This window comes from Mus musculus, chromosome 13, assembly GCF_000001635.26.
Source record: "Mus musculus strain C57BL/6J chromosome 13, GRCm38.p6 C57BL/6J".
In the NCBI taxonomy this organism is placed as follows: domain Eukaryota; kingdom Metazoa; phylum Chordata; class Mammalia; order Rodentia; family Muridae; genus Mus; species Mus musculus.
Window position 1 is genome coordinate 85240304 of NC_000079.6, and position 27615 is coordinate 85267918.

Genomic DNA, 27615 nt, shown 5'->3' on the forward strand with positions numbered 1-27615 from the left:
ATGAAACTCAAGAAGAAGGATAACCAAAGTGTGGATACTTCGATCCTTCTTAGATAGGGAACAAAATACCCATAGATAGAGTTACAAAGTATGGAGCAGACTGAAGGAATCCAGAGACTGCCCCACCTGGGGATCCATTCCATATAAAATCAACAAACACAGACACTGTTGTGGATGACAACAAGTACCTTCTGACAGGAGCCTGAGATAGCTGTCTCCTGAGAGGCTCCACCAGTGCCTGACAAATACAGAGGTAGATGCTCACAGCCATCCATTGGACTGAGCACAGGGTCCCCAATAAAGGAGCTAGAGAAAGGACCCAAGGAGCTGAAGGGGTTTGCAGTCCCATAGGAATAACCATATGAACTAACTAGTACCCCCAGAGCTTCCAGGGACTAAACCACCAACCAACCAAAGAGTACACATGGAAGGACCCATGGCTCCAGCAGAGTAGCAGAGTATGGCCTTGTCAGACATCAGTGGGAGGAGAGGCCCTTGGTCCTGTGCAGGCTCTATGCCCCAGTGTAGGGGAATGCCAGGGCCAGGAAGCAGAAGTGGGTGGGCTGGTCAGCAGGGGGAGGAGGGAGGGGATAGGGTGATTTTGGGGGCGAAACCAGGAAAGGGGATAACATTTGAAATGGAAATAAAGAAAATATCTAATAAAAGAAAGAAAAAGAAAAACTAAGAGTTAATCCCCCTGTACAGTTGTCTCTATGGCATGGTGGATTAGATGACTTTGATTAAAAAGTATCATCAACTTCTCCATATATTTGGAACATATTACAGATGAAACTGAAAGTAAAATGACATAATATAACACAAAGTTTAGGAGTGCCACTAAATATTTTTTGTAATAAATAAAAGTGTGATCTGTTATTAATAGGCTCCATTAATTTCTAATATTTAATTTCTGGAATTTGAAATTTTTATTGTGTATACTAAATGGATGAGTATTTTTAAGGCTCCCAAGTAATAGATTTCTAACAAGATTTTGTTAACCTGCCCCTTGATTTATTCTTTTCATAGTTCTTCAGTGGCAGAATAACTGTAATATTTTATGTGTATATGTTGTGTCTACAGTTCCAAGTATCTCTCCTATATTACAAAATTAATTTAAATATAATAGCCACAAGTAAAATATAGAAATTGTAAAAGATAATTAAACGCATGTACATATTAACAGATGGGAAGGAGAAATAAAAACAGATAAAATCAATTTTTAAGAGACCATGTTAAAAAAAAATTGAAAATAGGATAAATCTAAAACTATTTAAAGAAAAACGAAAATCAGAAAAAAAACTGAAAGCAGCCAGATACCACCACAAAGATGACTGTGTTGTAAAGTAAAATGTATCATTTATCTATGAAAATTAATAAAGGCCAAAGCCTTTTGTATGCATGAAAAGGTAGACATAATCATGGTAAATGCAGGCATGGAAATGTAACAGTGAAACCCAATAGTTTTTATAATTAGTATGTTTTAAATATATAAGTGATCCTCAGAAAGATAATTTAAAATAAAAATTTAAAAAGCTTGAATGGAAGTACACTGTGTGGGTGGATAAAGCTATTCTCCAAAGCCACAGATTATTAGAAGAAAAATACTGTGCTAGAGGTGGGCTCATTTTTTAAAGCCTCCAAAACAATGTAAGCCAGCACATTTATTATTATTGATCATGAGACATACATGGTATTCTGAAACCACCACACCTGTAACACTGAGAAATAAAGTGGAAACAAAGTTATAAGCTTCTTCTCTCCTGTGTGGCTCTATGAGTTCTAGAAATTGCTATGCAAGTAGCTGGGAAGAACTGTCACCAAGTTTCAGTTGTGTGCCTGCTGTGCTACATTCCCAACCTACAGGCAAGATATGTTCAGTGGGATGAGACTATTATAGTGTTAGCCAACAATTTTCTGAAAGGACCTGAGGACTGGTTCATAGGAGGAAACTCACATGTGGTACTATAAACCTGACCAAGTTCATGACTGCACCAGTCTTAGGCTCTAGCAAGGAAGAAGCTACAGCTGCTGTTTTGTGAACTGCACATGATGTACAACCAGATTTCCTTCTCAGCAAGCGTAGTAGCACACTCCTTTAAATCAGCACTTGGCATGTAGAGACAGGTGAATACTGTGAGCTCAAGTAAGGTTGAGCAAGGTCTACACATTACCAGGACAGTCTGGGCTACAGAACGAGACCCTGTCTTAGAAACAAAACAAATTTGCTTCTAAATAATGTGTTCATTCCCAGAGATTAGTGCTGCTATCACATCAGCTTTGGCCAACGAAGCTTCTTTCACAGTGCTCTACAGTTACTGCTGAGACTCACAACACAAATAAATATCTGTTGAAACTGCAGCTAAAACTTGATATCTCCCACCCCAAATTCAAGAAACACTGTGAAAGGGTTAGAATGAATGTAAGAGCTGAATGAACGGATGCAGTGTTGTAGGCTGCTGTCTTCCAGTTATGGCATGCGTGGCCTTGTATTCATAAACTCCCATCAAGTACTACCTGTACACCACCGTACAAGATTCAATCTTTAAACACCCTGCCATGGAAAAGCGAAGGGCTCCCGAGGAGCAATCCCTCCCTGAGGATATACAGCCAATTAATAGTTGCTACAGAAAAGAAAGGTATTTTCTTCAGTTACTGTAGCCGCTGGGGGGAGGGGGGCCTATCTATAAAACAAATTTCTAAAGCCACCATGCCAGGTACTTTAATTTAGTGCATATTACATAAAACTATGCACACCTCTTCCTAAGCCCTACACAGATGTTACTCTTCAATGTGTTACTAAAACCTCACTGCTTCCCTTTTACTATTTACCGAAATTGTAGCCTTTTGGTGGTTCTCAAGCCTATTTGTATTTTCCTTCAATTCATCACAAAGTGAACATCTTTTCTAACACTTTGGAGTACTAAATAATGTAGAAATGGGTCTTTTTCTTCTTTCATGTGTACACAGCACAGTAGATTTCACTAAATAATCAGTCAATAAATATCTGCTGAATTCAATTTGGTGCTAAATGCCTCTCCTTTTCCAAAGTAGCTCAAATTGCTTCGCGAAACAAAGCAAAAAGTCTAAGAGGAAAACAGAATACTAAAGTATGCCTAGCAAGCTGGATCCTAGGTGAAGATGTCTAAGCCTAGATTATAACATTAAAGGAACTCAGGTAGCGTAATACGATGAGATACGCAAATGTCTATAATTACATCTTTCATTTAATTTTTTTTAACTGTCCACTGAACTTCTGATGAGCAAAAGATCTTATCCTTGAATTTCTGTTTTCCAGATAATCAGCTGTTGAGGCTTATGAATTTGAAACTCAAACTAGAACTTAGGGAATTCTAATTGAGGTGGGGAATATTAGGTCAGTATTAAAAAGCAGGTAAATACATTTTTAAAAATAGATCATACCAGCTTCCAAAAGAAGAAATAACACGGTCAAAGTGAGCAAATGTTTCACCCTTTCTCCTTTCCAGAACAATGCTGTCACTCTATATTACATATCACTGTATTAATATAATCACTTTCCTAAGCAAGCAGTGAGACTCACTGTGAGCCTGAAACAAAGTTTTCTAGGAGTTGAGAAGCAGAAACAAATCAGACATACAAAATGTATCAACTTGAGACAATAATCCAATAACATAATGGCATTTGTAAAAAAAATCAGATGACTCCTAGAGAATTACATACAAATAGCTTGTACATAAATACTTGATTAAACAACAAGACATTTGGGAGTTGAAAAGTTATTAACAATCATGTTTGACACTGTTTAAAGCATTCTCATAAAAGACTATTACAATTATACCAGAAATTGAGGAAATCTGTATATTTTGATTCCAACTATTTTCACCACAAGCTGTCGCTTAATTTACCTGTTATAATAGCGGCCTCCCATCATAAACTGGTTGTTAGGTGTTGGACAAATTTTAAATCGCTGAATATTTTCATTGGTCCGAAAATACAGAGAATAATCTCCAGGAGTATTATCTGAGGGCCTCACAAGAAAGCTGCAGACTTGTCCAACTGTAAAAATTAAGCTGTTAGTTTTATACTCTAATTATCAGAGAGAAAGTATGTTAAGTAATTATTAAGTTCAATCACATGTAAAATTTTATAATAAAACTTTTACTATTTTCATTTTATGTTTCAAACCACCCATGTTATTCTCAGTGTAACACAAGCATATGGAACAGAAATTCTGTACAATAACTTCTGGAGTGTATCTACACCCTTCGCTCTCTGAAAGAACTCTCCTGACAGTAACAGGAACTAAAACTGTTGCATCATCTGTTAATCTCCTAAAGAAGATGTTGAAAGTTAAACTAATTTTGCCTAATTTCCCCAGATTTCCAATTAATAATTTAATTTAATAATTTCCAATTAATAATATAATATACTTATGTAAGAACTTACAGAGGCAAATAACTTAAGTACCTGAGTATACTATCATAAGTTAATACACACACATGATACTTTATTCACTAGGTATGATCCTGAGAAGGCATACAGAAAGGACTATCTACAATTGACAAGGACTCCTAAGACTATCTTTCCTTTGTGATGGAGTACTGGTAACAGAAAGATCATGAGCTGACTCTTTTAAGAAAGCATAACCAACATAATTATCACATGTAATTCTTATACGAATCAGTAATTGTTTCAATCATCTAGCTGGGGCTCTTGCTATCAAGTAACTTGGTACTCAATACAAAGAAGTAAAAAATAATTCTTTTTATATTGGGTTTTCATGGCTCAACTTAATATATAAGTAAATTTAAATTGCAAACTATGTGATTTAATGTAGGATTAAAAAAAAAAACCTCTTGGTGATGATTCTGATACTCTCTGTTTCTTCTACAAGTTTGTAAATGAGTATGTTTGTGAAATTCTGGGGGTGACGTTTGCACTCTTTCAAAAAGAGAATATGAATGAACAAAAATAGACTCTAATGGGAGAAACTAGGTTTAGGCTATTTTCATGTTTACACAGCTAAAACAATACTGGGTACTTCAAATACTTGGCGATTCGGTATCTAAATATAAACCTACTCCAACAACTGACTAAAATAAGTATTTATGGTTCCACCTTGAAAGCTAATGGCATACTTCTGTGGTTTAAATTTGATTTCTATTTCTACCATATAGCATTGTTGTGTTTTAAATTATATTCTGGATCTACTTAATGCTGGTTATTAAATCCATTAAGTACTTCAAAAATTACTTCAAAACCAATGAGAGCAAATCATTGATTTAAAAATGTAATGCCTTATATCTTTAAACAACTCAGATCACATATTTAACAATTAGTAGTTTATTTACTATAATAGCCTATTTCCAGGTACCCTAGAAAATAGATGAACTACCAATTTTTCAAGAACCACAACATCTAAAATACATTGATTGATTTTTGTCCCAAATGTTTGTCAGGCATTGTTTACTAATAAATTAACCTAGAGATGAGCAGTTAATAATAAAGACTGAAGTAACATAGCTGGTAATCAGTGGTTCTTCCTAATGCTGTGACCCTTTAATATAGTTCCCATGGTGTAGTGACCTGCAACCATCAAATTATTTTCGCTGCTACTTCATAACTAATTTCACTATTGATGTGAATTTTAATGTAAATATTTTTGGAGATAAAGGTTTGTCAAAGGGGTCACAACTCACAGGTTGAAAACCCCTGCTTTAAATTATAAACCCATAATATAAGTAAATTTAATTTATTCTTCCCTGAACAATCATAGTAATTAGAAATTTAATATCAAATAAGGTTCAATTATGTAATTCCACCAGGCATACAAGAATATATATTGACACATGCCTTTAATTTAACAGTTGGAAGCAGAGGCAACTAAGTAGATCTGTGACTTCAAGACCAACCTGGTCTATAAAGCGATTTCAATGACAGCCAGGACTATTACACAGAGAAACCTTGTCTAAACATTAAAGAGTATATTATGTATTCTTCTAAGTGTGTTATATGTAGGACAGACCTAATATACATAAAAAAGTATATCACAAGATTGTAAGGTATAAAATAGGGGAAAGGAAACATGGACAGTGGATAGAAAAGAAGAAAAATATATTCCAAAAGAGCTTACATGTACATTTCAAATTAAAACAAAACCAGAAAATACCAACTCCTATTGCCCAGCATTGGAAAGAAATAACAGTATGCATGTATTATCAAATGCTAGAAAAAAAAAAACTATAGTACATTAAAAATGGCTGTTTCAATTTTATACTTTATAAAGATATTAAAGAATACAAAGGTACCTGTCATTAATAAATTATAAGCTTCTTGTTTGGAAATTTTCCCGTGGAACCATCTTAAAAGGAGAACAAATTAGATATTTAAATCAAAAGTCCACATGGTGCTGCTTTCATATACTCAAAGGTAACCAAGCTGATGAAACAAATGTCATGGAAATGGTCAAATTGTCATTTGTTACATTTCTATTGCGTTTTGCAAACTTATTGTGCTTTATCTCAACAAAGTATGGACACACTAGGAACTGTCAAGTATAGGCTACAATTACCGTATTAATTACAATATTTTTAAGAGCAATGGTTTTAGTTTTAGTAGTAATTGTCACATGCTTATAACATAGCTCCATTTTTCTTTGAATGGCTTGGGAAGGATAGAGAAAATTATATAAGGCAAAAATTATACAAGGCCTCCAAATGTTTTCTCATGCTTCTTCCTTCAAAAATAATTTTCTTTTAACATAAGATCTTGCCTAGTAAAATTAAAATGTAAACACCAGAACAAGTACATACTAACAGAACGAACTATGTAGGAGAATGAAATTAGAAAGGTATCTAATATTTTCCTTTTCATAAAATAACATGTTAAAAAATTACTTAAGGATCAGGAATGGTGGTGCATGTATTTAATCCCAGAACCTGGGAGACAGAGGAAGGAGATCACTGTGCTCTGAGGTCTGCATAGTGAGATCCAGGGCAGTCAGGACAAGTGAGATCTTGTCTCAAAAACTAAAATTTAAAAGCCAAAGGTCTATTGATTTTTCCTCTTATTTACATTACATCTCATTTTCTCTTGCTGGTTATGTCAGAACACTTCTCTACCACTTTGCTACATCTTCTTAATGTCTACAGTGATTTGTAGTAATGAGTTAACGGCCAGCTGTAAAGTACATATACTACAAGACTAAAAGCCTAAGTGCTCTAAGATGCAATGGCTTTAGGCTTAGAGGTCATTCATTCTGCTTCATATTATTCTATTACTAGGGAAAGTTAAAATACAACTTAATTTTTAAGTAAATGAAAAAGTAATCATTAACTCAGATTTCCTGATGTTCTCAGTATAGATGTAAATAATGAAAAGCAAATGAACTGCTTTAAAATGTATGCACTCAAGTAAAGATTAAATTACCATTTACTACAGAGTGGATTTCCATACTGTAGAAGACTTAGCTAGATGGCTTCCAAGACTAACTCTACAGTTTTCTAGCTTGTAAAAATATAAACCCAAAGAATACAGTTTAAAAAAAGAGACAAAGATGAATAATATTTTGAGCACTGAGAAAATAGCCTTGAGGCACAGGGGTAAGATTATTTCCCACAGTTATTCTTATGTAAAACTTATATATTCAATTACATAACTTGGACTCAAGGTAACAGGTAAGTCCTTGCTCTTAAGAAGTCCAGACTCTGGTTATAGGAAAAACAAAGGGAACAACTGAAAACCATGTAAAATACAGAAAGTACAGTGATACAGTGATAGGCATGTGCTAGGGCATTTGGAGACTAACAGAGAAATGTACCAAGTCGTCAGCATATGTAAGGAAAAGCATGAACAGTCACTCAACTTAAAGTACTCAATCCCATAATTAAATACATAAACAACTGCAGGTAATCCCAGACTGGGAAACAGCTTAATAATCATTAAAAATAGTTATGCATTTACAAGGTCTACAAAGGGAAGAGTGAAATGAAAAGGCAGTAAGTTACAAGAAGCATGTGCATCACAGACCATCATTTTAAGATCTGCTGAAGTGAAGTTGGTAGGGAATGAGTTCGGGATTTTAGTTGAGAAAGTATAATTTCTGATGGGAATTTTAGACAAGCCATTCTAAGTGCTGGAGCAGAGAGTGTGAGATGACTGACAACTTGGAGGGCCCAGAAGAAGATGACTGCTGTGGCAGGCACTAGGAAGAGCGACTATCATAAAACTATTTAAGACTGAAAAGTAGGGACTCATTCAATAAATATTTTAGGAGAAAAAATGTACTAGAACTTAATACCCACACAGATATGGAGCTCAAAAACACAAAACAAAAACAAAAAACAAAACAATAAAAACTGTCAAACCAGCTATTGAATCTCAAAGGGATTCACTGTGACTAAGGATACTTTAGACAATTATGATATTTCACTGCCATAGTCTCTACTTTAAATACTTAAAGAGACTAGGCAGGTACTTAAAATAAACCAATACAAATTTAACTTATGCTAAATTCCACATAAATATAAAGTTCAGAAAAACAAAAGACTTACACGTATTAATATGACTTCCCAGTGAAGTCTTATATTTGACACTGAAAAATGAATGCATTTTAAATATTTACTGGCATCTTAAATCTGTACTATTAAAACAGATACAAGGGAAAATCTGAAGGATTTCATAATACTGAATTCAGATTAATTTAGTGTGTGTGTGTGTGTGTGTGTGTGTGCAAGCACGTGTATGCAAGCGAGCAAGCAAAAGAGAGAGTGTGTGCATATGTGTTTTAAGTATGTGGACATCATGATATGCACGTGGAAGTCAGAGGATAATTTGTTGGGTCCTGCGGATCAAATGTAGGTGATCAGATCTAGCAGCAAATGCTTCTACATGCTGAGCCATGTTACCTGCCCAATGAATTCACATTCTAACACACATTAACTAGACAGAGTGGTTACCTTAAGACACACAAAAAACTTTATAGTTTTCTACTTCTCAAAATCTGTATTATTAGGCAATGAATGTCAATTACCATTTGCTACCACTCAGGTAATTGTCTTCTGACAAGAGGGAAAGAAATTGTTCTTTGCACTGTGGTCTCTGTCAAGGGTTTATATAATACAGAACAGTATTACTGTGTTTGGAAAATATAAAATATGCATATATACACAAACACATAATATAATCTGCTTTTGTTATGAATCTCATGCTCTTCAAGGATTAACTAGCATTTGAAACTGCTGATAGAACTAGGTACAGTTAGAATAATGGAGTCACTTGTACCTGCATGGAGTATTATAACTATGTACTCATAATATATATTCTATTAAGACAGGAAACTAAGAAAACTACATATAGAATACTCAGATTAATGTATCTATTTTCTAATGGCTAGATAACAGGAAAATAAAACATTTGAGGCAAGTTTTAAATTCCATCTATAAATGCTGAGAGCTTGGTTAGGGGAAAAATGCACTGTAAAATTAACAGGTATATATTCTATTGAAATAATATGACCAGAACAGGATTAAAGGCTTAAGATTTTAAAAGGAATCTCATACACGCAAAAAGATTATTTAAAAGGACTTTACTTAGTTATACTAAAATTTTTAGTTATCTCACATATTAAGGATAAAAAGTGAATTTAAAAGTTCATTAATGATATGGCCACAAAAAATAAGAAATACTGTAGTCAGTAAGAAAATGAAGAGAAATATGAGCCCATTATGATTCAAACATAATGTTTACCAGAAAGTCTTTTAGTTTGGTGATATGAGATTTGAATATAGGTATAGGCCAATATTTGCTTAAAATTCTTACTAAAAAAAAATTTAGTACTAGCTCCTTAAGAAATATTTATATAGCCGGGCGTGGTGGCGCACGCCTTTAATTTCAGCACATGGGATGCAGAGACAGGCGGATTTCTGAGTTCAAGGCCAGTCTGATCTACAGAGTGAGTTCCAGGACAGCCAGGGCTACACAGAGAAACCCTGTCTCGAAAAACCAAAAAAAAAAAAAAAGAAAGAAATTTATATATCAGTTATTTGAATCAGATTTAAAAAAAAATGTTAATCTAAAAAAAGTCATTAAGTATGCTGACTATTTTCTAATTTATGATTTTTTCTTTTAAAAAAATTAATAAAAACTCACATTTTGCCTTCGTGTGGATCTTCTTCTCGGCCCTAAAGGAAAGACATTAAGACAGAATTTTATAAAATTAAATCCTAATATAATTTCATGAAAATTCCTAAGAATCAGATCTTCAAATCTTTCTCCATAGTACCTTTCATAGTTACATGTATAGGAGAATGTTTCTATTCTATAATTATTACTGTGCCCTACTCCAACCTCTCTGAATTCATTAGTTTCCATTGTAAATGTGCACTTAAGAGTAAACCAATCAAATGAATGCAAAATTTTGAAGCCAAACCTTTAATTTGGCTCTCTTGCCTACAAATTTCTCTTTTTACAAGCAATCCTCTTAAGCACAGGTCTCAAATGCTCGTGTGCATTTCCTGCCTCATCCCACCCATTTTCTATCTGTCACACCTAACTACCCATTTGCTAACCAACCTCACATTACTACTCTGGTTTGCCTTCTGTTATGATTGTCACTATCAAAATGTCCTTTCAACTCATTGCTACCTATTCTTAAAAAGCAAACTATTAAGGTAAACTACCTCAAATGCTATCTCTTCACAGTGAAACATTTTGACCCTAAAAAGTGAGAACTTTCTTTTCTGTGGATTATAACATGCATCCTCCTTTTTTTAAAACCGTATTACAAACTTAACCTTAGTATAGTTTGTACTCCAGAGTGTATTGTTGTCTTGTTTGTTGTTTTTGTTTTGTTTTATTTTTGAGACATCTCCCTATGTAATCCTGCCTATCCTTATACATTCATAGTTTTTACTAAGTATTGGTTGAATTCTAGTCCTAACAGTTTATACAGAGTTTTCAATGAACAGATAATGAAAGAAAAAAAAAAAGTATACAAGGACTTCTCTTAATTAGGGCCTCACTAAGTATTTAAAAAGACTAAAATCAAACATTCAATGAGTGCATAATTCAAATTAGTGTATAATAGGCAAAAGGAAGTCTAACATAAACAAAATCTAAAAATTTATAGGAAAACTAACATATTTATAAGATGCTTGAATCTGATTGTTCCTGTCTGTATACCTCTTCCAATGTAGAATTCGGAATGCTATTTAAAGAACTGGAAGTTATAATCCTAGATCTTGCATTATGTTTGTGACTATGAATACAGGATATATCACATAATTTCCATAACTCCTTCCAACTTTCCTCAGTATGTTTTATGCATGTGAATCAAGATCTAGTTGTCAGAATAAGCAGACAAAACAATTAGCAGCAAAACAAATTACTCTACCATCTTCCACACAGGGCATACATAGTTCTGGGGTTCCATAAAAGATCACAGAAAGCCATTCTATTCTACCACACAAATCTAAGAGGAAAATGTAAATTCCAAAATTATAATGTTTAATACATTTTGGTGGTGTTGAATATTGTCTGTAAAGCATGAACATTGCTTGAGTGCTAATTTGTACTAATTTGCTAAATATATTGATGATTTAAATTATGTACTAAGATAAATAATAATGTATGATAGCAAAGAAAACAAAGGGGAATATTCAAACTGTAGAACTTTGGGGTTATATATGAATAATACAATTAAAAATTTCTAAGATTATTAGAATTATACACATATTTGAAAAATTATACCAAACATACAACTATTTAAAATTCTGAGTCAGATATACCTAATGAAGAAAAGAAGCACAAAAAAATTATCGAAATAAGTACAAGTGATAGAAATATTGAAGTACTTTGTGCAAAGGCAGATATGTATTATAACATACTAACATACTTTATTTCTTTACAAATAATCATTTATTAACACCAAATACACCTTAAAATTTCTTTGCATTTGATGAATTTAAGCATTTGACAAGAGAAAATTATTTCTGTCTAATGACCCAGAAAACAGACTTCTAAACTTTTATAAAGAACTTGGGATCTAAATGTAAATGAGTTAAATACCTAATAAAAAATGGAAAAAAAAAAAAAAAAAAAAAAGAACTTGGGATCTGAAATTTAGAAGAACAAATGAAACTTACCACCTCTTCCACTAGGTCTTCAACAATAAGGCCTTGCTCATCTGTTCTTAGATTGGTAACCCACATCCATCCATCTTCTAACTCATTGTGAACAATGAACATATCTCCTTTTAAAAAACTACAATAGCAAATGCCATTACTATCTTAAAAATGAACATTTAAGTAGTCCTAAACCATTAGATATTATATCTGAAATATGCAAAAACACTTAAAAAACAAAGTTCTATGCTGTTTCTAGCATCTTTGTTTGTGAAACTGAAGACAGTAAACCTGAATCCTAATTTCATTATATGTACAATTTAATTATAGGTTTAGTAATAGAGTCTGCTTTGCTGGATTATATTCAAATTAGAATTCCTCTATCTACTACCTACTTGCTATATTAGACTCAAACTAAAATTCCTTTAAATAGTAAACAATTACTTATGTATTATAAGTAGTTCCAAGAAAACTGAATTTTAAAGTTTCCAAGTTTCAATGTTGTTTATTATATGTATGACAGATGTAATAAAAAGCAATATACACTTAAGATATATATAAATATGTATATATAAACATATATACATATTTATATATGTGTTTGAGAGGATTGATTTAATAGAACTAAGGTTTATTAAGTATTGAGCCCATACTGGAAGAATATTGAAAAATATAAAAACATATATATTTATATTTATATGTATCTCCTTTAGAAAGGGAAACAAAGTAGCATTAATTAGCATCTATAATTACATCTTAAATTTGTTTGATTCAGATGCCTATTGTTTAAAGAGTACAGCACCCAGACATGGTTAAAAGGCATCTATGCTTTTTTCCCTGCTATGTAGTTCAGAGAGGATGTGCACTACTTAGTTTCCTTTTTGCTACCTGGATGTTTTCAGGCTCTACACCATCAAGGAGGCTTCAGTTGGCTGTATGTCAATATAAAATCACCAAGAATTCCTTGCAGTTTTCCTTCCAGGATTAAATGAATGACTCTAAATATCCTTCTGGTTGGATGCTGCCACTGACCATACACCTATAAGGTATCTTCATATATTTTTCAATATTCTTCCAGTATGGTCTCAATACTTATAAACCTTAGTTCTATTAAATCAATCCTTCTCTCACACACATAAATGCTTTCGTTTTTGCCTAAATGACTCTATTTTCCTCAAATTTAAAAAACAAAGCTTATACAAAGGAGAACTTTTATAAAACACTCTATATCCAAAAGCCAAAAATTAATGCCATCTCAATTCTAAAGTCCTCCTTAATAATACCCAAGATTTTCCTAGATAAATGGAAGCTGATTTTATCATTTAACCAAATACATCTTTCTAGAACCACTTTCCCTGCTACTAAGATAACAGGACCATACCATCACACCTATATGGAATTGTTTTATCTTCTTGTTTACTACAAGAAGTTCTAGATGCCTAGTCAAAGATCAGAACACAATGTGTTTTGCTTGCTCATTCAGACATCAAATGAAGCTATTTTTATTTAGCCAGAATTGATCACTTTAGGGTTGTTACTTTAAAGTACCTGAAGTTTTTAATACCCAAAACGTTAGCACTATTATTGTGAAGTCACAATGAAAAATAATTCCAATCTCATGGGCTTTGGTGATTAATTTTATGTGTCAAGTTAACGGAATGTCAACCTATATGAAGCATTACTTCTGGACTATTCTACATGAATCAACATTTGAATTCATACATTATGCTAGTGTAGCTTGTTTTCCTCCATAGAGTAGTTATCATCCAGTCCACTAACTGTCTGAACAGAATAAAAGTAAGATGAATGTTTCCTTTCCTTATCCCCCTTGGCCTCACTGTTTCCTCTGAGCTGATTCTTATCTTCTGTCCTCAGAGTGGGATGTACTCTGACTTCCATGGTCTCTCCAGGCTTCCGTACTTAAAATTACAGAAATGAGTCTCCTGAATCTGTTCCAATTCTTAAAATAAACCTTCTCTGGAGAAACCAAGATAACATATGGACTATCTAAGTGAGTCTCAGAACAATTAGATGAAATAAAGTTAGAGACTGCAACCTTGGATGATCAGAGTTGAAATTTACAAATTTTCTAAAATTTACACTTCAATACTACTAACTTCTATTAAATAACTTTCTTCCTTTTTATTAATTGTATTCATTTTCTCACATTATTTTATAAATAAATGTGTGGTAATAAGAATTAAATGAGAAGGCATTAGCTTGACAATAATTATATAAAAATGAAACCCTTATTTGAGATTCAAACTATATCTTTGTTTTCTAATACTAATTTCTAAAACTTTTAGTCCACAAAATATTTTTGTATTATAATTTGCAGTTATTTCAAAGAGAAACTATATAATCAGTAATAGCCAAACATTTTATAGTTAAAAACCAAGGATTCTATTGAATGATTAAATAGCTTTTTAAAAAAAGAGAATTTGATTATAAGTTTTATAAATAACTTAGGAGTCAAATAACATACAAAAACTATAATGCTCCATGATTACACAATATTCTTGAAAGTTAAGATTGTTTACTCATTATGTAAAATTAAGACAATTATTTCAGCAAGATTTATAGCTGAGGCATAAATGTAATGGGGAATAAAAACAAACTGATAGATAGATAGATAGATAGACAGACAGACAGACAGATAGAACATAGGTAGATTAGGTAGAGTAGGATTGATAGATATAGATAATAAAAGCACACAAATTATGAGAGAAATCTCTACTTTCTCAGAATTTTTTAAAAAAATAATCTAGTTTTTCTCTTGTAATTTTCACTGTAGCCACACTGATACAAACCTTGGGAATAGATAAGCCATCCCATGGGAAAATAACAGATCGAGTATTAAATACAACTTTATATGCCTATAATATTCTCTCAAATTCAAAATCTTTCCAAGTTTAAAAGCAATGAATCTTCATTGTCTACCTCTTTTCAAATGCTACATAAAAAAACACTATAAAATACCTTATTTCATCAGTGTCTGGTACTTTTGTGTAGGGCAGAATGGCTCGTACACGCCTTCTATCTTCTACTGGCTGAAACCATGAAAAGTAAAAATAATTAGGAGCTGGTAGATGCTTCATGTCTCCATAGCTAAATCTCCAGTCTCACAAGCTTGAAAATCCAAGCTGGATCTACAGAGCCCACATAAAAGTTATGACAGGTATGGCAGCTGCCTGTAATGCCAGCATTTAGGAGGAACGAACAGGGGTACCTGAGGCAAACGATCAAGCCAAACTAACCAAATTTAAAAGCTCTAGTTTCATCCAGAGACTTTGCTTCAAGTAATCAAGTAGAGAGCAATCAAGAGTGACATGTTGTCAAATTCTAGCCACCAGTAATAAGTTTGCACGTGCACTCCTTCCTTGACACACATGCAAGCCTGTATACACAGTCACAGACATATACAAACACCCATGCACACAAAAGAAGATTGTTTCTGTAAATCAAAAAAGATAAATTCACACAAAGCTTGAAGTCAATATAGCTGCATACTATAAATTCCATAGTCACTGTAATCTTTACTGAGCATCTACATAGAACCTAGACATGTTTCTGCTCTTCCTTGATATTTTTAGAAAAATTACTCTACACGCATAACACATTTTCTTCGGGTAATCTAAACAATCCTTAAATAAGCTACAGAGAACATAGAAATTAATCTACCTTTTATGATATAAACATTTACCTTCTCTAGCAATTATTATAAGCTATAAACACAAAATTATCTTTAAAAGTCCAGTTACTTAAATACAAATATTAGTTTTGAAGGAAACTATCATTTTTTTTGTTCTAGAATTATAACTAGAATTAAAACAAATATTTATTAAATTCTAATACATGTAAGAAATTTGGTAAGATTACAATCCATCGATTTTGTAAACTAAAAGTTGTGATATATCATGCGAGTTTTACTTACCTCTGGTGGTGCAACTGGATAGAGTAATTTTTCTCCTTTAAGTAAACAAGAAACGTGACTGTAATAACCTATTAGGTCTGAGAGTGAAGAAAAACGCCTTCCACCAATGTAGTAATCACCACACATAGCAATAATCCTATAGTAAATGAAACAAAACAAACAAATAAATAAATAAAAACAAAAAACATAGTTTGCAAAGGATCTTAAAAGCCAGTCTTTTATAGTCTCTTTTCTGAATATGATCAATTTCATACTCTTTTCCATTAATATAACATTTCTATATTTTAAAAATACATATTTATATCATCAGAAATTGAGTATTATTTTAAAATATTTATGAATTTGATATGACATATTTACAAGCCTCAATTATGTAGTTGAATCAAATATTTGAAAATTTACCCTCAGATATCTCTCTTTACTTTCTATTTTTAATACTCAACAATTGTATAAGGGCTTCTTTGACTACAAGTAGCTTGCATATCTTTTGAAATTTATGTGAACTGTAATAAAAATGTTACATAAAAATTATGATCGGATATTACTGATGTGAAATTATATATGTGAACTTATCACAACAATGACAGTACCCTTAAAACTTATTCTAAAATGTAAAGACACAAGAACATTTTATCAGTTAAAACTAGCTACAGATGATTTATGTTTTATTTTTCTCCCATATTTTCATTTCACAAAAATGAAATGCAGTAGTATCGGTAAGTATACTTATATATAGATATACCTTTGAAATTTTACATACCTGTTTATCTCACAGAAGTGAAAATGTATCTTAAGAATTTCAAGATAGTGAGACTTAAAAAAAAAACTAAGGACAACCTCAACGTCCATACAGTATTTTCTGTTACTCTACAGTCTCAATCTATACATCTTTCATTTTAGTTTTTACCTTTTCAAAATGTATCTGTAGTAATATATTCCTTAATTGTACATATATTTGAAAACTGCCATTGTAAAAGGCAATATTACTACCTTTTTTGGGGGGGTTATAAAATGTAGTTTTATTTTATGGTACTCTGCTGCTGCATAGGGCATAACATTTTCACAAGGCTTTTTTGGGACTACAGTCAATGATTAGCCAACACCCAACATAGTGGTCCAAGTCTCTAAAGAATAATTGCTGGGCAAACCAGATACCCTCTCACATGTGCACAAATCTGCATGGAAAAGTACTAAAGTTTAGACTTGGACTTGTGTACTTTATTTCTCCTTTCTAGTGTATTAAGACTGGGAAGAGAGGCCCCTTGGTCTTGCAAACTTTATATGCCCCAATACAGGGGAATGCAAGGGCCAAGAAGTGGGAGTGGGTGGGTAGAGGAGCAGGGCAGAGGGAGGGTATAAGGAACTTTCGGGATAGCATTTGAAATGTATATAAAGAAAATATCTAATAAATAAATAAATAGAAATACTAATCCAAAAAAAAAAAAAAAAAAAAAAGGACGTGCATTTTAATTTGCCCAAAGCAATGCTTGTATTCTGGCAGCAACATGCTACTTCTATCACAAAGCTAACAAAGGCAGGAGGTGTAAGTGAATTTTTATTGGGAAGGAATTGTCAACTTAAACTGTAGTGAATGAAGAATGCATAAAGAGACTCCCTGTTGTCACAGACAGATGTAACCTCCAGATTATGTGATGCAGGAGACATTTCAATCTGTGATCTCCAAGCCCGGATGCATTAAGCGCTTTCCCATTCAATATTACTACCTTTAAACAAAAAGTTTAAACACGTCAAGAGTATTTACTCTAAATCACTGATTAAAGAATTTAATTGAAATCAAGTTTATTATACCAAAGTCATTCACTTTTATAAAAGTGAATATATATATATGTGTGTACATGTATATATATATATATATGTACATGTATATATATATATATATATATATATATATATATATATATATCAGAGTAAATACTAAGTGCCATATTAAATACCTTAAACTAGGAACAAAGACTTACCTAAAATGATTGACAACATTTGTCTGACTAAGGAATGAAAGTACAAAGGACCCCGGCCTCCGATCACTCTCTCTTATAAGATAGCTTCCAGATTTCCCTGCCTGCCTGAGGCGTTCTTCTGCTATAGTTCTATCAAGTTTTCCATGATACCACCTAGGGAAAAAACACAAGTAATTAAAATTAAAATACCATCATAAAATTTCTGTGCATATGGAACAATTACAGTCTTATAGAATTCAGGTCTGTGAGAACACAACACTCCAAGTTTTAAATACCCACATGCAATTTAAACATTTGTTTAGTACGAACAATTGAATTTTAACTCCATTTTTCACCTCCTCTCAAATTCCCTAAAATCAATAATTCATTAAGTATTTAAGTTTGTTGTACAAATACAAACTTCTTATCTCACTGATGAATATTTATTGCTCTAGGTTTACTTATATTTCTTCAAAACGGAAGTGTTTATTACATTAAATCCTTTCCTGGAACATAAGAGCAAGATGAGTAATTAGAAATAATTTACAACTCTATATATTGAAGTCCACCTGACATAAAAAAGATTTGGAACCTTATAAAAATAACATTTTATCTTATTTTAGTCTTACTACCCTGACAGAAGAACAGAGTAACTATTTAAAAGACTGCTATTCAAATTTCCTGTTCCAACAGAGCCGATTATCGCCCTGCGTTTTATGACAACTTACTTCATGAACATATACTTAAGCTCAACTGTTCTTACAGAGAAAACATGGGTTTGTGTGTGTGTGCGTGTGTGTGTGTGTGTGTGTGTGTGTGTGTGTGTAGAAATTCAACTGCCTTATGTAACTGATCATGTTACTTCAAAAGTTTTCTATAACTTTTAAAATACTTTTCAAATCATCTTACATACATCTGTCTCTTCTAAAATTACTTAATTTGCTAATTGATAAATCTCATAAAACAAAGACAGTACAAACAATTTAAAGGCTACTGTGAAGTCTTCCTCTTAGGCAAAACAATGTTTGTTAGTATCACAAATACTGTTTAACACACACACTTTCAGTGAAAAGTGCATTATCCTGATTCTGCTTATCAAAACACGACCCTACTTTGAGATCCTGTAAAGTGTATATCCATAAAGTCATTTAAACGTCTACAACTAGAGACATTACGTTCCTCTTTTAAACCGTACTACTACATATGGACATCAGATTCCTTTATCTCATTAAAAAAATCTCAAAAGGAAAACCTTTATCTCACAAAGAACGGTTTAAAAGCAGACATGGTGTTTCATACACGTAACCTCAGTATTTGGGAGGTAGAGAGGTAGGAGGATCAAGATTCTCCTTGGCTAATAGCAAGTTCAAGGTCAGCTCAGACAATATAAATTCCCTCATTTCAACAAAGGGAAATTAAAAAGAGCAGTGTTTTGCTTAGGATTTCCAAAATAAAAATGAAAAGCAAAGGTGGAACTCATGCCCTTGGCCATGTCCATGCCATACTTGACCACTATTATGATAAGTTACATCATTCCTAACTCTTCCATCAATTTTATACACAAAACAGTACTGGATCTTCCACTCTGAGCAATTTAAACCAAGAAAATTGAAAACAATAATAATGAAAACCGCCTCATGCTTCACCCCATCCCTCTCAAGACTATGACTCAGTCTCCATCCTCCAGACGTGGGCCCCACAGCATCAAGGTCCACAGGCATGGCTTAACCTTTCTAGATCTTTTTCTCTCTCTGCTGCATCCTCAACATTCCTTGTCATTATTTACACCAATCCAATTCACACACCATTCCCCATCTCCCCACCACTTCCAAGTTAGTACCCTACAGACAGATTTTTAAATAACAGTTATTCGAGGTAGGGATGTAGCTCAGATGTCCAAAGCCATGGGTTCAACTCTCACCACCACAAGAAAAATTCAGAAAATGCAATCATTAAATATAAAAATATAAAAACAGAAATGAAAAAATAAAGATGAAATGGGAGCATAGAAAAATCCAAACATTTAAAAATAAGTAATCAAATTCATAAAATTAAGAGCTAATGAGATTAAGAGGAAATTGAGCAAATTTTTAAAAGCTAGATTACTTTGAAAATATGGTTAATAAAGAAAATCAAGTAAGAAAATTAAAAAAACCATAAATTATGGATGGTACATAATCTACTTACATGTGGTAGTTTGGTAGGATATTGCCAAGTCTTGGGCTTTTAGATACTTAGTTTCCAGTTGGTAACATTGTTTGGGAAGGTTTAGGAAGTGGGACCGTTTTGGACCAGGTATATTATTGGTTTTGAGAGTTTAACACCTCCAGCCATGCCCAGTTTCTTCTCACTAGGTGACACTTAAAGGTTCAATATGTGAGACCTCAGTTTCCTGCTTGTGCCATCGGGCCTTTGTTCCACTATCTTACCATAAGCCTTCTCTAACCATAAGCCCAAATAAACTCGTCGATAAACTGTCTTGCTCATGGTGTTTTACCACAAGAATTAAAAAAGAAACTAAATCATAGGGAGTCAGAAAAAGAAAGGAGGAAAGAGAACGAAAGAAAAGTAAAATCTGGAGAAAATACAAAATAATTCCCAAATCCAAGAAAGAGAATAACAACAATAACAAACAATTAAAGTCCATAAATGGGAAATAAGAAAAAGAGATGGGGCAGATATAAATGCAGAGTTGCCCTTTTCAAGATATATCAGAACAAAGTTGCTAAAAATGAGATTAAATCATAAAAGCAAGTATGGAGGCATTATCTTAAAGAAACAATGGTTAAAATCTTTGCTAACTTTCCAATATTTCGTTATTCACTTTACATCCCACTCATTGTCTGCCTACCAGTCACCTCCTGGCAACCCCCACCCCACCCCCATCCACTCTTCCTCTAAGAGGGGGGGGGGAACACCTTTGGTATCCTCCAACCCTGGCACATTAAGTCTCTGCAGGAATAGGTACATCCTCTCCCACTAAGGCCAGACAAGGCAGTCTAGCTAGAAGAACATATTCCACATACAGGCAACAGCTTTTGGGACAGCCCCTCCTCCATTTGATTAGGACCCACATGAAGACCAAGCTGCACATCTGCAACATAAGTTCAGGGAGGTTTAGGTCCAGCTCAAGTATGCTCTTTGGTTGGTAGTTCAAACTCTGAGAGCCCCAAGGATCTAGGTTAGTTGATTCTGTTGTACTTCCTCTGGAGTTCCTAGCCCCTTCAGGGCTTGCAATCCAATCCCCATTCTTCCATAAAAGTCCCCAAGCTCCATCAACTATTTGGCTGTGGGTGTCAGCTGTTGGGAGCCTCTCAGAGAACTAGATTCGTGTGTGTGTGTGTGTGTGTGTGTGTGTGTGTGTGTGTGTGTGTGTGCGCGCGCGCGCGCGCGCGCGTGCACGCCCATGCGCATGCTTCCCTTATTCTTCCTGGTATGGAACTACCAATTTCCTTTGTTTTCTTAGATGTAGTTATCCTCCTTGGGTTGGAGTTTTCCTTCTAGTATTTTCTGTAGGGCTGAGTTTATAGATAGAGACTATTTCAATTTGGATTTGTCTTGAAATATCTTGCTTCCTCCATCTATCATGACTGAGAGTTTTGATGGATATAGTTGTCTACATTCGCATCTGAGGTTTTTTTTAAAGGTTGCAAGATATTGTCCAGGCTCTTTTAGCTTTTAAAATTTCTGTTGAGAGTTTGGGTATTATTCTGATAGGTCTGAAACTGTACTGTGCAAAGAATCACTAAACATGAAAATTTAGGAAAAGCAGAATCAAAGCAAGAAAGTACTTCAATAAATTCAACACTCTTAAGAGAATTACTATACTAATATCCATGCTGGATAACAGCACACACCAGAAATGCAGAAGATTCTAAGTTATGTGTCTATCTAAAAGGTCAAACATTACCAATTCCTTCCCCTAAATATCACAGTACACAGTGGTTAAATGTTACTGCATATGATAGATGGCATACTGACTTGCTACATACAATTCACTGTATTTGTTCAAAACAGTTCTTTCTAACAAAAATCTAGGTTTTATTTAAATACATTAATACCAAAATAAAGCACTGTTCACAGAGGTTAAAAACAAGAAAATCAATTCAACAGTTAGACATTTATTACTCAGAATGATTAAAGGGTACCAATCTAATGTCATCTTTGCTATTTTGAACAAAGCCATTTACTTCCCTCTCTTGTCTACCCATTTTTTTTTACTATTACGCTTGTACATACAAATCATTTTGTTTTTTACCCGCACTCTTAAAAGATGCTCAATTCACATAAACCAATCTATGTATTAAAAAGTATTTATGGCATGGCAGCTTTTGAGTGTAACCCTACCACCCAGCAGACCGAGGCAGAAGAATCCATAAGGAGTACCAGCCCATCCAGGGAAACATGGCAAGACAGTATTGTAAAAGAAAAACAAAACAAAACAATCTTAAAACTTCTTCAGAACACTTCCAGTTTCCTGTGTGGAATGTATGAAAATCCAAAGTCAAGAATGCATCTTTTTGACAAATCATGAACTGAATACAGTGAAAAGTCCACAACTCTCCTATAGCCTTAGAACCTGAGACACTGGCAAATATGGAGAAGAAAAAAAAAAATCACAACTCAACTGAACAGACACTCAAAAGCAAAAACTCTCTTGGGAACCAATTCTTGGATAGAGAAATGTTAACTGTGACTGATGAATCTCTGGAGACTCCATGTGGACAGATCTAAGAGTTCAAGTCCCTAAGACTCAGTCATAACGTTTTTATCTCCAAGGATTCCTACTAGTTCTAAGTCTTATGAATGTGCTTATATAACTACTGATGAGAGCTTCTGAACATATACCAAAAATTAACTAGAGATACTACACATAATGAATCTCATCTCTTTGTGGCAGTGCCCCCATACTGCATGGCTTAACCTCACTGCAGCCTTGATTTTGAAAACCAAGGTATATTTTATGACCAGCCTGCTATCTTGGGATTCAATACTAATGAATGTTTACCTTTGACACCACTGACTCCAGACTTTCTGTCAACAACTGCAGTATCTGGGGTCTGGAGATATGGCTCAGCTTTTTTTTTTTTGGGGGGGGGGTTGTTTTTCTAGACAGGGTTTCTCTGTATAGCCTTGGCTGACCTGGAACTCACTTTGTAGACCAGGCTGGCCTCGAACTCAGAATTCTGCCTGCCTCTGCCTCCCGAATGCTAGGTTTAAAGGCCACGCCCAGCCACGGCTCAGCTCTTAAGGGCTGTTCTTTCAAAGGACCTGAGTTCAATTCTCAGCACCTACAATGGAACAAACAGTTCCAGGGGATTCAAACCCTTTTCTAACCTCCATGGACAACAGGAGCACACATGGAACACATATACATGCTGGCACTATATATATATATATATATATATATATATATAATTAAACAAACAAAATCAATTGCAGTATTTTTACTATACACGTAAAAAATCTTTTTTTCTTTTACAGAAACCTAACTCAGTTGGATTTCAAAAAGTAACAGACTGTTGCCTTTTTCCTAACATCTTCATCATGATTGATTGATTGATTGATTGATTGACTGATTTTGGTTTTTCGAGACAGGGTTTCTCAGTTCAGTCCAGGCTGTCCTGGAACTCACTCTGTAGACCAGGCTGGCCTGGGACTCATAAATCTGCCTGCCTCTGCCTCCCAAGTGCTAGGATTAAAGGCGTGTGCCACCACTGCCTGGCCATCTTCCTCATGCTTAAACCAGCATGTCTTTGTGTTATATGAAATGTTCAAAGAATAAATAACATTATTTTATAAAAAGAGAAGTCATACCCTGAATAAAAAAATAGCACATATTTTGAATGTACTTTTATATTAGAGCTTTTAATTTTGTGGAGATTTCAATATGCTTATCCTAGGGAGTGCCACTATTAGAAAGTGCGGCCTTGTTGGATTAGATATTCCCTTATTGGAGGAAGTGTGTCACTGAAGGTAGGCTTTGAGACCCTCCTCCTAGCTGCCCATAAAACATTCTTCTCCACCAGCCTTCAGATCAGGATGTAGAATCCTCAGGTCCTCCAGCACTGTGCACACTTCCCACCATGATAATAATGGACCGAACCCCTGAATCTGTAAGCCAACCTCAATTAAAAGCTGTCCTTTATAAGAGTTGCCCTGGTCATGGTGTCTCTTCAGAGCAATGGAAACCCTAAGACAGAAGTTGGTACCGGGACTGGAATATTGCTGTGATAAGCCTGACCATGCTTTGGTTTGGAGGAATGTGGTCTTTGGGTCTCTGGAAAGCAGAGGAATGTTTTAAGTGGGGCTTAATAGGCCACCAGTATAAGAATATGGAAGACATTGGTGCTGAGGATGGTTTGAACTGTGCAAACTTGGCCCAAGAGGTTTCAGTGGAGAAGAATTTCAGTATGTGGCATAGAGACTGTTTGTTATATTGTGATGACAAATGTGGCTCCTTCATGCCCTTGTCTGAAGAGTCGCCTAAGGCTAAGGTAAAGAGATTTATATTAATTGTATTGACAAAGGAAGTCTCAAAAAGCCCAGCAAAGACTTTGTTCTCTGGTTTAGTCTTATGAAGAACATTTTGATCAAGCTTAGCAAACTTCCAAAGGAAAAGTACAAAATATATGGCTCAAAGAATAAAGGGGCAACAAGAAGGAGAACGGAGCTGGATCCTTTGTTCAAAGAGATAATCAGATTAAGGGAGTGGTGACCTCAAGGCAAGATCCCATCACCCTAAACCTATTTTTATGCTTTTTGTAACTGAATAAGGAACTACATTCCAAAAATGTGATCCAAATCTTAAGGCTGGAAGACAGGCTTTTGATCCAGATCTTGAGAAATAGTAGCCATGAAAATCTTAGGTCCAGGCATAGTGTGGTACATCTTTTTGACTGAAGAAGGTAGAGGCATGCAGATCTTTTAGCTCAAGGTCAGTTTACAGAGCAAGTTTCAGGACATCCAAGCTTAGGCAGTGAAGGAGCTGAAAACAGAAAGCTGGTGATAATGTAATAGAACAAGGGGGAACATTCCAGGCCCAGCAAGCAGCAGAACTCAGCAGCTTTGGCCATGTGGCTCTGGCTTTGGAGTCAGGAGGAGGAGACTACTGGGACAATTGATGCTGGTTAGCTGGAACTAAGAAATTAGCGGTGATCATCGTCAATGAGGTGAAATCCAGGAAGTGTTTTCTGAGAGCACAAAGAAGCTGTATTCCAGGGATAGCCAAGGTTGTACCTCATGCTACAGCTGAACCTGGTAATGTGTAAAAATCATTCACACGGTACTGGTTTTGAAGGCATGAAGGGGTCATGGAGAACAGCTAAGTCTTGGCACTGGGAGAGGCTAGTGAAGGCCATTGGTAAAGGTACAGCCTCAGTTGCAGTTAACAGCCCAGGACTGAAGAGGTCATACAAAGAAATTGAGGTTTGGCACCATGAGAGGCTATTGGTGAAGCCAAGTGGCAGTAGAAAATTCAGTGAATCAGAGATGCCAGTACATGGGATGACTACAAAGAAGAGCAGCAAAAGTGGAGTGAAGACAACCTTACCCTGGAGTGCTATAGAGAGCAGATGTGACCCAAGCCCTTTGGAGGATACCATAAGATCAAGTGTTGATCCCAGACCTTGGAACAAGAAGCTGTAATGTTGAAGCTGCCTTGAAGTCCCCAAAATATTCAAGATGCCAGGGCCATGGGACAGCTGCTGAGGAAAGCTGCTAACAGGGAGTAGTACAAGTCAACAAAAATGAAAGGAGACAGAGATCTGAAGAGAGCTATTACATCAGACATGGAGATGCTGAGTTTGTGAGTTTGACCAGCTGGCTTTTGGTCTTGCTTTTGTTCAGTATTTCTTCACTGTAACATTTTGGAATGGTAATATAAATCCTGTGATGTTAGATGTATGTGACCTGCTTTCTTTTATGATAATGGACTGGACCTCTGAACCTGTAACCTAACCCCAATTAAAAGTTGTCCTTTATAAGAGTTGCCTTGGTCATGGTGTCTCTTCATAACAATGGAAACGCTAAGACAAATTTTTAAAATTACTCTTTGAAGCTGGGGGTATATAACCCAGTGGTAGAATATTTGCCTAGTATATATCAGGTCCCAGATTCAATCCTAGTATTGAATAAAAGAAATTTTTTAAGTTCCTGTTTGAGCTGGGTATTGTGGTACACATCTTTAGTTCCATCACTCAATAGGCATAGGCAGACAAATCCCTGTGAGGTCAAGGCCAGACTTGGTCCTAGGATAGCCAGGGCTACACAGTAAGACCCTGTCTTTAAAAGAAAAAAGAAATCTTCTTTGACTTGTTCAATTCAATTTTATTTTGAAAATTACTGAATGACTTCAAGATTAAGGAAATTACAAATTATTTCTAAAATGGCCCAAATATACTGCCATTTTGAAGTACATTATTTATGTGAATTGATTTCTCAGCACTGATGATCACAATATGGAGCCAAGTTTTAACTCCTTACCTAAAGGGAAACATACCATCCTCAATAGTGTGCATGTTTCTCTACCTTTAATAAATGGTAAAACTATATTTTATGTATATACATGTACACGCACATATACATACCAGTGAATGGCTTTAAAACAAACAATTTATTTTAAGTAAATATTTTATTCTACATATATTTAATGTACTCAAACATGTGGAATCACATGAAAGATTTGTGAAGGAAGGGACCTTAAGGGGAATAGCTTAGGAAATTCTTCAATAAATGACTACAATAAAAACTAGAGAAAAAGCTCCTTCTACACATAGTGGGGAAAGGGAAGAAAATAAAGCCAAAGCCTGCCTGCCTTCTAACAAAGCCTGCCTTCAAGATAATTTAATTTACAACCTAACCTTCGGTAGGTGAAAAACACAATTTCGACTACCTTCAACTTCCCCATAAACTCTGACTCCTTATAGCTACTCTGTCCCAATTAAAACAGAGATGGCAGCAGATAACTAAAAAACACTGGTAAGAACATAGGATCAATACTCAGACTCACTCATAAGACACAGACTACTTCTGTCAATTCATTACTAATAGCCTATTTTTAAATGGTCCTTTTATCCAATATGTCACATCCACTATTTGCACACTAAAAGATACAAAATACAGTCTGAAAAGACAGTTCAAGTATCAAAATCAGGCACAGCAGGGTTTCTAAAATCTCCAGCTGGAAACGTTTTCAAAACTATGACTAAACTAATTTTCTGAGCAGTCTAACAAAAGTGGTAGAAAACCTTCAAATGTATAGATAAGTAAGAAAGGACATAGAAATTCTTCTAAGAAAACATTTAAAAAGCTCTAGATACCAAAACAAGGGCAGGGGAGATGACTCATCAATTAAGAGCACTTGCTGCTCAGGTTCCATTCCCAGCATCCACATGGAAGCTCACAACCATCTGTAACTCTAGTTTCAGGGGATCTGATGCCCTCTGACCTAAGAGCCTTGGATATACATGGTGAAAGAAGATACATATCAGAAAAACAGCATAAAAAAATACCTATTTTTAATTAATTCTTATCAGCATCCAAAAAACTGATAATTCTTTAGCTAAGTTAAAAATTAATGAGAAATTAAAGAACATATATTATAGACTCCATAAGGATAATA

At 34.5% G+C, this 27615-nt stretch overlaps 1 protein-coding gene across 2 annotated transcripts in view; it reads right to left on the bottom strand.

Moving 5' to 3' along the window:
• Rasa1 (RAS p21 protein activator 1) overlaps positions 1-27615 on the bottom strand; it is a 74788-nt gene that overhangs the window by 25605 nt on the left and 21568 nt on the right. For both annotated transcript variants that reach the window (NM_145452.3, XM_011244518.3), the window contains exons 2-8: positions 18015-18167; positions 16036-16171; positions 15081-15151; positions 12123-12240; positions 10129-10160; positions 6288-6340; positions 3885-4035 (exon numbers count right to left, since the gene is read on the bottom strand). In NM_145452.3, coding sequence (NP_663427.2) covers positions 3885-4035; positions 6288-6340; positions 10129-10160; positions 12123-12240; positions 15081-15151; positions 16036-16171; positions 18015-18167 — 714 coding nt within the window. The remainder of the gene's footprint in view (positions 1-3884; positions 4036-6287; positions 6341-10128; positions 10161-12122; positions 12241-15080; positions 15152-16035; positions 16172-18014; positions 18168-27615) is intronic.